Source organism: Liolophura sinensis, chromosome 8 (genome assembly GCF_032854445.1).
Source record: "Liolophura sinensis isolate JHLJ2023 chromosome 8, CUHK_Ljap_v2, whole genome shotgun sequence".
NCBI classification, from domain to species: Eukaryota; Metazoa; Mollusca; class Polyplacophora; order Chitonida; family Chitonidae; genus Liolophura; species Liolophura sinensis.
In genome coordinates, this window is record NC_088302.1 from 925,452 (window position 1) to 940,950 (window position 15,499).

The window sequence follows — 15,499 nt, forward strand, 5'->3', positions numbered from 1 at the left end:
TCAGAGCAAACTTGAAACCACTGCTTCATCCTGCAGTGTTTAGCCAACCCTCTCACGTAACAATCGTTCTGCTGAATGTTTTAATGTGGTTAATCACTTCTGAATGTTTTAAAGAGGTTAAACACCTCTGGTGAATGTTTTAATGCGGTTAAACACTTCTGTTAAATATTTAAATCCTGTAAAAACTTTTGCAGCATGTTTTAATGTGGTTAAGCACAACTGCTGCATGACTTAATGTGGTTAAACATTTGTACTGCATGTATTAATGTGGTTAAACACTTCTGCAGAATTTAATGTGGTTAAACACTTGTACAGCATGTACTGATGTGGTTAACACTTCTGCTGAATGATTTAATGTGGTTAAACACTTGTGTTACATGTTTTAATGTGGTTAAACATTTTGCAGAATTTAATGTAATTAAACACTTGTACTGCATGTAATGATGTGGTTAGACACCTCTACTGAATCATTTAATGCGGTTAAACACTTCTGCAGAATGTTTTACTGTGGTTAAACGCTTCCCCTGGGTGTTTTACTGTGGTTAAACGCTTCAGCTGGGTGTTTTACTGTGGTTAAACGCTTCGGCTGAGTATTTTACAGTGGTTAAACGCTTCAGCTGAGTGTTTTACTGTGGTTAAACGCTTCAGCTGAGTGTTTTACTGTGGTTAAACGCTTCAGCTGGGTGTTTTACTGTGGTTTAAACGCTTCTGCTGAGTATTTTACAGTGGTTAAACGCTTCAGCTGGGTGTTTTACTGTGGTTAACGCTTCAGCTGAGTGTTTTACTGTGGTTAAACGCTTCAGCTGGGTGTTTTTACTGTGGTTAAACGCTTCAGCTGAGTATTTTACAGTGGTTAAACGCTTCAGCTGAGTGTTTTGGGGCACCCTTTATATATATGTACATGCAGTACACATCAGTTTTGTATGGGACAGAAAACTGCATTCTTACATATATTAAAAAAACTCCCAGAGCATGCCGTAAAATAACGAGAGAGCACTACAGACAAGACCTCCAAACAACATCGCCACGGACATATCAGCTACGCTTCTCTGCTTAATGCAGTCAACTGAAATAGAAAATACCCCCTCTGTCAGTCTACATCTTCAGGCTCGTTTTCACTACATCTGAACTATTAATTCTGACAACTGTCAGGTAGTAGGCCAGGCCTATCAACCAACCGGCCCCCAACATCAACTGAAACAAGGCACTTTTCTCAGTAATAATATTCCCATCACAAGATGGCTATGAACAGAATCGATTAAATTCAACAGCGTTTGTGTTCTGCAGTAAATTGACAGGGGAATGAAGTAATCTACTACCTAAGTGTAAAGTATAACCCCGAGGTGACCCCCTCAAAATACGTTTTACAAAATAAAAATACCTATGTAATATGCCATTCTGGAAATGTCCATGTCCGTGACTACCTGTATGAATTGGTGGAATAACAGCTACAGGTGGGACGCAATCCACAACTGAACAAATACATGTAGGCCTACTGGCACGATTCAGTCCAAAATGGACGAAATAACACAAAACAATCTTGGTCTGTTGCGATAGTAATTTGTATATACAATGACATTATCGATATCAGAAATGCACTGATCGATTATGAAATGTAACTTTTGATGTCGATGTGCGAGAATTCAGTAACTTAAAGTTATATTTAGAATTCATTAGGTTATGTAAATGCTCTCGGTAATATGTTTACTCAGAGTTATGCCCCTTGTAGACGACACATTTGCGGCCCCTTGACCAAGCATAGTGTTCTGAATTACCACTATGAAGATATGAGATTTACCTTGACACGTGCTTAGTGTGTTGTAAATGACCTGTCCTCGCTTTGCCAGGCGACATACACACTGTACACGTAAATATCATTGTGAGGAGATGTTACGCCTGAATAAATAAAGGCCAGGAGTATTGATTCAACATCACCACATGTAACGACAGCGGATTGTCAGTGGATTCGATTATATACCTAGATACACTTATTAATCCTGTTTTGGTTTCACGTATTTTATGGGATCGAACTAACTTCCTGGTTCAGTTTGTTAACTCACTGTCGTGGATGATGACAGAAAGAATTCAATCGCTCGTTGAGTTTAGTAACCAAGTAACATGGCTAATACAGTGATGAATATAGTGGTCATATTTTTAATGTCTAATCTGGACATATCACGTGAAACGAAATTATTTGTCAATTTAAATTAAATCTATTACACATACAACATTAAACGTCCAGGCGTCTGTGGGTCTCTGTGGCTTAGTGGTTAACATTTTTGTGCAGCACAATGACCCAGGGGATGGTCATGGGTTTGCCCGAAGGCTCTGTCCGGTTTCCTCTCACACAGCTCACAGTTATAGGCAACACAGTTCACAGTTATAGGCAACAAAGTTCACAATTATAGGTAACACAGTTCACAGTTATAGGCTACACAGTTCACAGTTTTACTCCTTTTACAGAATGCACACCCGGCAGTCCCAATACATTGGAGAGGTCTTAAGTTAAATACATCAATGAGAAAGTGGAACAAATGGTCGCGTTTGGAAATAGTTAGATAGCTGAAGTGGTTAATAAACTACTAATATGAGATGACGTACGTGCAGTGTGAATAGGCGTAACTTAGACAAGTGATGTGTGGATTGTGGTATATTTAACTTGGTACGCTCTTTTACGGTTGTCTTTTAATCATTGGTCCCCAGAAAGTTGAGAAATTTTTTAAAAACAGAAGCTTGTAGTTGTTGTTATTCGCGCGAATGATGAACGAATATGACTAACACACGACGCCAACATCTATTATTATTTTCCCAGAGTTTTACGCTGGACATCTCTAAGTTTTGTATGTCATCACGTGTAGACCTACTATCCATGACCTGTTTTCACAAGACTTACATAATTATATGTCTGACCTGCGCACACAAGGTTCACATATATGCCTGACATGCGCACATGGCTTACATGTTCATATCCGCCACAATCCGTGACATGACGTCTGTAGCGTTACTCCACAGTTCCAGAATAAGAACGAGATCGTAGCGCAACAAAATCTAAAACAGACAGAATGCGATTCAGAAGGCCCACAATTTTTAAATCAATTAATAAATAAATATTTTGAGTTCAATTGGTCGATACCTTCATAATGTTGACAGAAGTCTTGATAGTGCCAGAAATCGCTGACTTGATTGTCATTGCTGTCCGCGTAATAGTGCCAGAAAACACTTACGAATTTATATGTCATTTATGTCGTCGTAATAGCGCCGTAAACACTTATTTAGTTATCATTTATGTCGTCGTAATAGCGCCAGAAAACATTTACTTAGTTGTCATTTCTGCTGTCGTAATAGCGCCAGAAAACATTTACTTAGTTGTCATTTCTGTCGTGGTAATAGCGCCAGAAAACACTCATTTAGTTGTCATATCTGTCGTGGTAATAGTGCCAGAAAACACTTATTTAGTTGTCGTTTCTGTCGTGGTAATAGCGCCAGAAAACATTTACTTAGTTGTCATTTCTATTGTCATGATAGTACCAGAAATCGTTTAGTTGTCGTTTCTGTCGTCTTGATAATGTCAGAAATCGCTGACTTAGTTGCTATTTTTGTCGTCGTCATATCAACCTTTGTGATCACCCTTACCTTCGTAATGACGCTCATAATGTCGGGGTCGTGGACTTTCCTCTCTCTTAACCACTTGATGTTAAAGGAGGTCACTTTAAGCGAACATTCGCTGACGGCCATTAAGCTACTGGCGAGCAGAAGCCGAAAGGCGACCGTGTTCGGCGCCATCTTGCTGTACATGGAACCAAACCTGGTAGGTGTGGATACTATCGTGAGAAGGTCACAGCTGTTTTGTGAATTCACTTTGACTTTGTCGTCACGATCCATTTATGGTGACTCTTTTAGACATATGCAACGTTTCACAACATCTTTATTAAACACTTATTCTAAATGATTGGAATTATGCGATTTTTCTCTCTGAGATTAATGTTTTTATACCAACTCGATGTACGCGGTCCATTTTGTTCTTTGTTGAGTTAAATAGTGTGTATTTAAAATATATTTCTCATGGTACTATCCCCACTGAACTGTTTTAAAAAATGTCTTCACAGAATTTAAACTACGACTTGAAAGTAGAGGTGTTTGACCTAAACTTTAGTTCTGTGCAGGTGCTTAAGATCTTGTGTTGACCCGGACGAGCCTTTAATTGTTGGTATGTGAATATCTGCTTCGATGCCTGATTTGTGACGTGACAGGAGTCTGACCATGACAGCGACACAGAGCGCTCCTCTGTTTACGAGGTTGAGACCGCTTTTTTTCTTCCACATGGATGTTTGATGAACAGTGATAGTGCTTATACAGAACACAATTATGACATGTATACGTGTGATAATAAAACTGTATGTGTCCGTGAGAATACATTTACGTTAAAACGGAGAATTTTCATTTTACTCTGCATGGGACAGCTTTGGCATGGCATATATGAGAACTTTGATCTGGCATACAGAGAACAATTTTCTAAGTTGTATAAGTTGATCAAGATATCTGCAACTGCTTTTATCTGTCCCCTGTCTGCCATTGCAACACCATTTGTTGGACAAACAAAAAGTCCCCACTTTTCCGGTTCTCACAACAACACAACTATATTACGGAACACCACAACCCAGGACAGTAATAGGCCTGTCACAACCCACGACTGTAATAGGGATGGTCACAAACCCACGACATTGATAAAGCTGATCACAAACTCACGATAATGATAGGGCCCGTCACAGACTCACGACTGTGATAGAGATGGTCACAAACCCACGAGTGTAATTTAAGGGTATTTAACAGTGGAAAGGCTGGTTGTGGGGTTTCCCCGGACTATTCCTCGTTTTGAACATTTGATAAGATTTGAAAAATAGATACCTACCATTGAGGGTGATTGTGCCTACTGTTAAGGGTTGTGGCTTTTTGAAAAACACGTAGGCCCTATCTTTCATTGCTAGCTGTGGCCTGTCACCAGTCGCCTTGGGGCTTTCGCAGAACACTTCACACATGAGAGACCACCTGAAGCTGTTGGTACAGAAGGCTTGCCAATGTTGACAATATCAGAAAGTCTAGCAAACGGCAAGCCCCCTCTCGCCTCTGTACCTATTGACAGTCACATCAACAGGAATAGAGCTTTCCCACAAATAAATGTATTGACTGAAAATCTTTACAGTTCTTTATGAAAACACAACTTCTCAACGCAACTTTAGCAAGTAAAAATTTGGATGACATGAGTCACGTACGTGACATGGCGGCCATTTTTGGTTGATATGAAAACATTTGAGAGTCATTTTCATCAAAACCCCATGTGCGATTTAGTTGAAATTTAATACACATAAAAACCGTGAACGCTATTTGGAAAGAAAACGAAAACAATGTGCATGCAAATTAGGTACTGCTGAAGTTATGTGATGTGAAAAGGAAAAATTTGAATTTGAAGATTATGAACACGTCACCTGATATAGTTTGATAACATCCTGATTACAAAACCGCTCTTATTTTTTTCTCTCGGTGTATACATTTGTTGCAAATTTGGGTAAAAAGGGCAAAATCGTTGAGGTGTGTTAAAAGCACTGCATATGCACGCCTTCCTATATTGTCCAGAGGCCAATTTACCACATTTGGCAGATTTACATGTACATGCTATATGGTGTACATCCAATGTATTGAAGGCTACGAGGAATTTATGCTTTCGTAACTGGCTCTACAACCTTCTTTGTGTATCTTCATTCTGTAACTGTCAATGTCAGAATATATGTATTTCATCACAGATTAAGAGTCATCTCTAGAGCATCAAAATTGTAACACAATCTATGTAATTTTAATCATAATTGTAAACCTTCAAGATGTAACTCAATTGCAAATAATACACGTTCACTTTCATAATGTAACACAAAGCGTTATTCTGTAACACAAAGTATATATTCACAAGTTATAACGTAGAATACAGTGATATCTGTATCCTTTACAATATATCCTTTACAATATAACAGACAATACAAATAATTCTGCAGAGAATGTGCACATTATTAGCCAATAGCAAGCATAGGAAGATATTGATGAAGCCAGTTTAATTCACAGTTAGCGGGGATTCTTGGTACTATTCGCTGAATAATTGTCCATTTTTCAACAGGCTTTAAGGAATTTAAATGTGCTATAAATGCCTGTTTATTTATTTATTTGATCGGCGTTTTACGCTGTACTCTGTATATTTTACTTATACGATCGAGGCCAGCATTATGGTAGAAAGAAACAGGCCAGGGCCGACATAAAACCTACAACCATCCGCAGATTGCTGGAAGACCCTCTCACGTGCAGAGGAAGAAGACGCCATTTTGAAGCATTCTCTTTGTACATGGACAATATTTGACACATGAAACCTACAAAATTGATCGACGCCAAATGAAATGTCAGCTTTTTTTGAAAGAATTATTAGTTAAGTAAATTCCTGTTGGCAGCTGTACATGTTTAACATATAGGCCTATACATGTTTAACAAATGTGCAGATTTACGTATAAAAGATTTGTAGGCTTCACAGGCACATTTAACAGATATGCATGTTCAATTGATGTGCATGCTTTGCAGATGTTTGCTAAGTATGTTGCGTGTTAAAACATTAAACAATAATTGGTTAGACAGCTTAATAGACCGCCGCGGTGGCTTAATGGTTGGAGCGTCCGCCTTGAATTCGCGAGACACCGGCATCAAATTCAGGTCGGGTCATACCACAGGTCAGAAAATGGTACTCGCGGCCTCGCTTGGCGCTTAGCACTGAGACGTTAGAGCAAGGAAACAGGACTGCTTGGCACGATGACAGTAGAATGTGACTGGATGGGGTGTCATGTCTGGTGTGGTCGGCATGATACTTCATGGCATGGACTCGCCCTGTTACAAGAAGACACGATAAATGTACACAAACCTAACAACTCCACGTCCTCATATGGCTGAAAATTTGTTGAAGTAAAAGAAAACTAAAATATGAAGCTAAGTTCATCATAAAGGCAACTAAAAGCTATGCGTAAAATTATTTCATTTATTTTTTTTAGATCTTTTAATAATGTTAGTAAACATTCAAATATTTAAATTCTATGGTGGGTTTTGTGAGCCATATTTGTGAGCCATATTGACCATATCAAGCATGGTGTTCACCAGAAGGAAGGAATTTTTGAAAACATTCTTTCAGTAATGAATATTCCAATATTTAATGAAAGTATATTTATGCTTAGTTTTAAGTAGCCTGTTAAGTGATGCCTACTTCTATTTTTACAGGTGTTTCCTTTAAGCACGACGTTAAACCCCAAGCATACATCCATGAACGTGCATACACCTTACGAATATAGCATATTACACAAAAATCAGCCAAACACCTTACGAATATTACATGTTACATAATAATTAAACATCTTAAGAATATTACATATTATACAAAAATGAGTGAATCATCTTACGAATGTTACATGTACATATTACACAATAATTAGTCAAACATCTTATTATATTATTACATATTACATACTACACGACTATTAGTCAAGCATATTACCAATATTACATATCACACAAGAATCATTTAAACATTATAGTTTTCCCAACATTGTTTGTTAAATGTGACGACAACAAAGAATTCCAGACCAGTGACATTGATTGGATTGCTAGGGACAACACTGCGTATCTGTACCTCAAATTTTGTCGATAGAGAGGCTTGTAACATTCCACTTTATAAGCACTTACGTAAGCAGATTTCACCGGTTACACGTGATTTTAGGAAACTACCACACTGTGGTTCATGATTACTCGTTATGCTGTGGTCTCTTATATTACGAATAGCACCCATCGCTTCCTTACATTATCATTTAATGTTCCCTTGATTACCTGTGCATATGTTATCTATTAGAACAGCTTAAGATGCCGGTAGGTCGGATTCTGACGTATAGTTTTGTTAGTCTATGTTCTCATACATTGAGTCAACACCAGGTGTGTTTCCAACCTCTCTCTGGGCGTGATTATAGAGGTTTCCTCGCCGGACAACGGTTTCACCAGGCTTGTTGTTTACATCCCTCTTTGATTTGACGATTAGACAAGCCACGAGCACGATGATAATCAACACAGAAACACCTAGTGCTATTCCCAGAGCCATAATTTCTACATGAATGTTAACAACGCCATCTACATGCATACAAACCGGTTCTGTTCGAGAGTCGGGGTATACCTCTGCCCATATGCAGACGTTGTAACTGTGGCCAGACTCCAGATCAAACAGGACAGCAGAACGCTTCTCTGGATGGTACAGATTCTCCTTGTCGTCGTCAGAGCCAGCGTCTTCCCTGTATGTCAGTCGGAAACCAGTAATGGCACCTGGACCATGCACTGACCAATGGATGACCACATCGTCACCGGCGGTGTCAGTGGTGACATCCCGAAGCACAATGGCGGAGTCCTCTTTACAAACAGTTGGTATGGAGTAGGACACAGACACTGACGTCCTGTTCGCCTCACAATCCGTCACATTGTAGCACTGTACAAGGAGTAACTCTTTGTCAGGAGGCGAGTGGCAGCGGGCGTGGTCAATTTTGTGACCGACAGGTGTATACCTCAACTAGGCTGCACTACAGTGGATTACCCAACAGGTAGAGATTTCTAAATGTGTTGTTAGACACAAGTTTCTGTAAACTCGGGGCTACAGTGAACTCATTGGAACGAAGGTCAAGGACTCGTAGTGTATTCGCTGCCATGAACGTTTCTGGTGACACAGCGTGTAGTTGATTACTCGCTAGATAAAGGTAATTCAGTTTGAACACCGATATCCTGTTTACCGGAATTAATGCCCCGAGAGTCTGCAGCTGGTTGTGACTCAGATCCAGAGTCAAAACGCCTCCTAGACAAGCGTCAGGGGAGAAAACCTGTATAGCATTTCGAGAGAGATTCAGGGTGCTGACATTCCGTAACGCACATGGATCCAGGGACTGGGTGAAATTAACTGGGGGACTTTCCACACTGGTAAATCTGTTACTAGACAGGTCGAGGAGGTAAATCCTTGTTACATTCGTGGTAATCCTGATGGGTGAGCTGATCAGGTTTTCGCTCATCTCTAATCTTGCACCGTTTACTGTATTACGTCCAGTTACTGTCAGATTTCGGATATTATTGTTATCGGCGTAGATGTAGATCCACTGACCACTGGAGGCATTGACGTCCAGCGTCTCAAGGGCGTTGTTTGAGATATTGAAAGTGACAGGACTACCGATGACTTTTACCTGAGTGTTTTTATTAAAGCCTTTCAGGTTATTATTGGAAAGATCTTTTTTTCCGGGTAGACTGGCTCTGTTAACCGGAAATTCACCATTTAGAGAACAGTTCCTCAGGCTGAGTTCTGTCGACAGCCTACCGAAAGCAGTAAAGACATCTGCTGATAAGGGAGGTAACTTTGTGTCAGAGAGACGGAGAGTACGTAGACCAGTCCACTTTGGTAATCTTTCAAACAAGGGTACGATTGAAGAAGTGAGCAAGTGATTGTTGTCCAAATACAGAGTATATATACGAGATGACAGTTGTTCAAAGAAATCTCGAGGTATGTCCCGTATCTGGTTATTATCCAGATAGAGATACTGCAAACTAGATGAGTTTGTTAGAGCTCCCGGTGGAATCGCAGTCAATTTATTCTGGCTCAAACCTAAATTTCTGAGAGAAATTAAATTCCTGAATGCTCCTGGTTGAATCGTCGATAAACTGTTGTTTTGCAGATAAATATAAGCGATGCTGGCTGACTGGCTAAAGGCATCAGTCATCACAACATTCATGAGGTTGTCAGAGATGCCAGAGATTCTGTTGTTTCGCAGGTTTATGGTCTTAAGTTTTGTGAGTGGTCGTAGTAATTCGGGTTTAAGATACGTAAGCATGTTTGATGACAGATCTAGAGAATTCAGATTGGGACATCCTTCAAACAGCTTCAGGGGTAAATCCGACAGACGGTTATAACTAGCTACCAAAGTCTGTAGTTTATCCAGTCCCTTGAATATTTTCTCCGGTAGACTCGACAGCTGGTTCCTTAGTAGAGAAATGGTTGATAAATTAGGATTACGTGAGAAGAGGGTTTTCTCTAGCTCCACGATGTCATTGTAGTCCACATACAGGTGTTGTAGATTGATTAACTCGTCAAACAATCTTACGGGCAGACTGGTAATCCCATTATTCTGTAATGATAGTGTTTTCAAAGAAGTAAGACCTCTGAAAGGAAGATCGTCTAGCCCTGTAATCTTGTTGGCATCAAGACTTAGATCGGTAAGATGGACAAGTGCACGGAATGCCCCGGGCTCGATCTTCTCAATGTAGTTACTTGTGAGACGAAGACTTTCCAGCAAGGTGATGTTTGAAAAGTCGTCTGGACGAAGTGTAGGTATTCTGCTTCCATTCAACGTAAATGATGTCAGTTTCTTCAGACTTTCGATCGCACAAATGGGGATGGAAGTTAGTCTGGTATTATTAACTAACAATTGAGTTAATGAGTTTTCTAGTCCGGCGAAACCCTGGCACTCCAACTCAGATATCCGTATTCCTGACAATGTCAGTCTGGTTACTGGCAACTTCTTGAATGCACCTTTTGCAATGGAATTAATTCCATATCCGTATACTGTTAAAGATCGAAAATACACATCATCTGGGGGCAAAAGTGTTGGTAGTTCTCCGGTGAAAACGTTATTACACGTTATGTCGGAATTGTTTCTGGGTTGACACGTGCAACGTGGGTCAACTGGACACTGACCGAGGCCCTCCTCCGGTAGGACAACCAGCGAGACGAGTGTGACCAGCAGTCCGTAGTGAAGTCCGCCCATCGTGTACTGGTGGCGGAGTTGTCCTCCGTGCGACTGCGACCTACAGGTAGCTCGGATAAGGATAATATCTGAGAAACTCTACTCTATAAGTGGTGATATGACGTGGGTGAAGTCACGAGAAGCTCTAAAACCGAACATAAAGACATAGCTGGATCACAGCCTGGGGCTTTTTGCTATCAGGTTTCCTGTTTACCTACTTGATAGTTGAATTAAGATGTATTACGAATCAGCGCACAGGTTTGGAGGGAGTTGAATTCAGTCTAGTCTGTGTTTCTGACCTCCTTCTACGTAGTCGTGCTAGACATGTAGTTATATTACAAACCAGTTTGTCTACGCCCAGTTTTGTGTACGATACGTGTACACGGAGCTCTGTAAGAAAAGAGCCAGAATTCACAGATGACTCAGACACACTCTTAAAACCGGGCCTACGCCATAAAAAATAGGACCGTGAGCAAACAAGGATTCGTCCAGGAAAACCAGGACTTACGGATAAGCCTGAGAAACCCTAAGGAACCAGGACATACAGCTGAACTTGTTACACCATAACAGGTTTAGCTGTAACCCTGCTATACCTTAAGGAACCAGGACTTACAGCTAAGCCTGTATTACCATAAGGAACCAGGACTAACAGCTAAAAATGTTACACCACAAGGAACCAGGACTAACAGCTAAAAATGTTACACCATAAGGAACAATTACTTACAGACAACCCTGATATACCCTAATGAACCAGGACTTACAGCTAAACTGTTATACCACAAGGAACCACGACTTACAGATAACCCTGATAACCCTGCAAGGCACAAGGGCTTGCAGCTAACTTTGATACATGCCAAGGAATCAGAACTTACAGGTATAAGTGATTCAACCTAAGGAGCCAGGACTTGTCGTCACCCCTGATGGAACAAGGATTTACAACTAAACGTCCTACACCATAAGGAACCAGGACTTGTCGTCACCCCTGATGGAACAAGGATTTACAACTAAACGTCCTACACCATAAGGAACCAGGACTTATCGTCACCCCTGATGGAACAAGGATTTACAACTAAACGTCCTACACCATAAGGAACCAGGACTTGTCGTCACCCCTGATGGAACAAGGATTTACAACTAAACGTCCTACACCATAAGGAGCCAGGACTTGTCGTCACCCCTGATGGAACAAGGATTTACAACTAAACGTCCTACACCATAAGGAACCAGGACTTGTCGTCACCCCTGATGGAACAAGGATTTACAACTAAACGTCCTACACCATAAGGAACCAGGACTTATCGTCACCCCTGATGGAACAAGGATTTACAACTAAACGTCCTACACCATAAGGAACCAGGACTTGTCGTCACCCCTGATGGAACAAGGATTTACAACTAAACGTCCTACACCATAAGGAGCCAGGACTTGTCGTCACCCCTGATGGAACAAGGATTTACAACTAAACGTCCTACACCATAAGGAACCAGGACTTACAGCTAACTTTGATACATACCAAGTAACGAGAATTTATATCTAATTGTTATGTACGCTCATACACGTGGGAAGTGCTCAAATCAGACCATATGTATGTGTGAAAGAAAAGATCTTCAAATCAGACCATCTGTATGTGTGAAAGAAAAGATCTTCAAATCAGACCATATGTATGTGTGAAGGAAAAGATCTTCAAATCAGACCATATGTATGTGTGAAAGAAAAGATCTTCAAATCAGAACGTATGATACGTATGAAAGACAAAGTCTTTAAATATAATCGTCAAGTCCGACATTCATATACCGTTCGTAGTTTGTAAAAGGCGTTCCAAGTCGATAATCGCAAGATCCATTTCCAAAGCAACGTTTAACACTAACTCCCAAAGACAAAGGTATGTAAGAAATTATACAAATAAGAAATAAAGCCCGTAACACACAAGAGAGAAGCGGTCATCAGTTTTCAATGATGCCGGGCAGACAATGAATATTCCAGGCATGAATTCCATATCAAAGTTCAAATTCGTAGTCCGTGAATGAGTTCCAGGTCAAATAACAATTAAACAAGTATCTCAGTCGTGCTTTGATTGCAAATGTTCATAAAGGCATCATGCTGATGTAATGAGCATGACTACTTTCACGGCCCCTAGCCCCAGGTTAAGCGGTATTAGATACATTTTGAAAATGACGAGTGTTACAGGCCGTATGATAAATCACACCATATGATATATGTGAAAGACAAAGTCTTTAAATCAGACTTTATTTACTATCCTATTATATAGGAGAAGACAGCGGGGCCGTCAACACTGGTAAATACCAGACACTAAATGGCTACTATGTAACTGTCAGACAATTTCATGTGACATCCGGTCCAGTGAAGCTGGCTATCACACCCATTTAACAGGATTTGTTCAAAAGTCCAATAATCAGCCATTTGGAGTATGTGAAAGCCTGCTATCACTGTACTGCGGAAAATCCAGTTCCCAGGTATGACACCTTTGGGCAAATGGATGCGTGTTTAATTCATGCTCTTAAACACCTGCTATATACGCATGATATCTTTTTATATGATGTAGCTTATCGCTTGGACGTGTTCTTTATATCCCCTCTGCAACTTATCGCTTGGATGTAGGAGGTATATCCTCTGTGCAACTTACCACTTGAACCTTTGAGGTATATCCTTTGTGCAACTTATCGCTTGGGTATATGAGGTGTATGCCCTGTGCAACTTACCGCTTGAACGTTTGAGGTGTATCCTTTGTTCAGTTTATCGCTTGGATGTATGAGGTGTATCTCCTTACCACTTGAAAATCTCCGTGTATCATATTTTTCACCATTTTAAAACAAACACGTGAATAGACCTCATGACAAATAAGGCAACAGCTGGGGACTTCTAAACCTTCATACAGTAAGGAAAATAATAACGACCACTATAGTTGTCACAAAAAATAATAACAAGCATTGTAGGTTTAACAAAAAATAGTGACAAGCACTGTAGTTGTCACAAAAAATAGTAACAAGCACTGTAGTTATCACAAAAAATGGTAACAAGCACTGTAGTTGTCACAAAAAATAGGAAACAGCACTGTAGTTGTCACAAAAATGGTAACAAACACTGTAGTTGTCACAAAAAATAGTAACAAGCACTGTAGTTGTCACACAAAATATTAACAAGCACTGTAGTTATCCCAAAAAATGGTAACAAGCACTGTAGTTATCACAAAAATGGTAACATGAAGTAGTACGTTTACACAGTGTGTACACATTACTACTATGCAAAACTAGACTGTGTCAACAAACTCTGGAAATGAGACCATATGATACATCTGACAGACAGTCTTCAAATCCTAGAACGTGGCTGGACTGATCATATGATATATGTAAAAGACAGTCATTAATTCCATAAGATACGTGTGAAAGACAATGTCTTTAATTCAGACCAAATGATACGCGTAAAAACAAAGTCATCTAATCAGACCATATGATATATGTGAAAGACTGACTTCAAATCTGAGAATATGGCTAGACTGATCATATGATATATGTGAAAGACAGACTTTAAATGAGACTATATGACACGTGTGAAAGACAACCCCTCATATTAGATCATATGATACTTGTGAAAGACAAAGAATTCAAAACAGACCATGTGATAGGTGTGAAATAGAATATAAAAGATTTACACCAATAAGTACCAAATAGTACCAAACCACACGCCACTAGTACCTTGGTTTATAGTACCAAATCACACGCTACTATCACCTTGGTTTATAGTACCAAATCACACGCCACCACAACCTTAGTTTATAGTACCAAATCACACGCTACTAGCACCTTGGTTTATAGTACCAAATCTCAAGCCACTACAACCTTAGTTTATAGTAACAAAACACACGCCACTAGTACCTTTGTTTATAGTACCAAATCACACGCTACTATCACCTTGGTTTATAGTACCAAATCACACGCCACCACAACCTTAGTTTATAGTACCAAATCACACGCTACTAGCACCTTGGTTTATAGTACCAAATCTCAAGCCACTACAACCTTAGTTTATAGTACCAAATCACACGCCACTAGAATCTTCGTGATTGTACCAAGTCACACGCCACCAGCACCTTGGTTTATAGTAGCAAATCACACGCTACTAGCGGCGTGGTTTATAGTACCAAATCACACGCCACTACAACCTTAGTTTATAGTACCAATTTACACTGGCACTTTGGTTTATAGTTACCTTGTGCTTCACAAAGTTTTCCACAACCGATAATGCAGGCCATTACAGAGGGGTGAATTAGAACAAAAAATAGCGCCATCTAGATGAAACGACTGTGCTGTGTCGAGCTTTAATGGTTATAGTAAAAATGTATTGTCCATATAAAAAGATGCCAGTTGTACACTAAATGTATAAACCAGGGGGAAAAACTAGAAAACGCAACTTCAGTGTACCGGTACAATAACTTGCTTCAAGGTATGAAATATCAAAACTATTATGTCCTCGAATGGCTGACATGAATATGCGGTGACATACTCTATGTGTCTGTGCACGAGACAATGTACCAGTGAGAATGTATCACATCTGGACTACCCAAATCCAGCACCATTTAGCCTCGAAACATTTGTCTTAGGAAGAACACACAATCCCTACCAGTACCCACTCAAGATTTTAACTTG

General features: G+C 39.9%; 1 protein-coding gene across 1 annotated transcript; it reads right to left on the reverse strand.

Moving 5' to 3' along the window:
- Positions 1-7,807: 7,807 nt before the first annotated feature.
- On the reverse strand, positions 7,808-10,856 carry LOC135472354 (protein artichoke-like). Its single transcript, XM_064751822.1, has 2 exons — positions 8,841-10,856; positions 7,808-8,623 (listed from the first exon to the last, which is right to left on the reverse strand). Exons 1-2 carry the CDS (start codon positions 10,854-10,856, stop codon positions 7,967-7,969), a joined length of 2,673 nt encoding a protein of 890 aa, XP_064607892.1. The 3' UTR covers positions 7,808-7,966.
- Between the last annotated feature and the right edge of the window lie 4,643 nt (positions 10,857-15,499).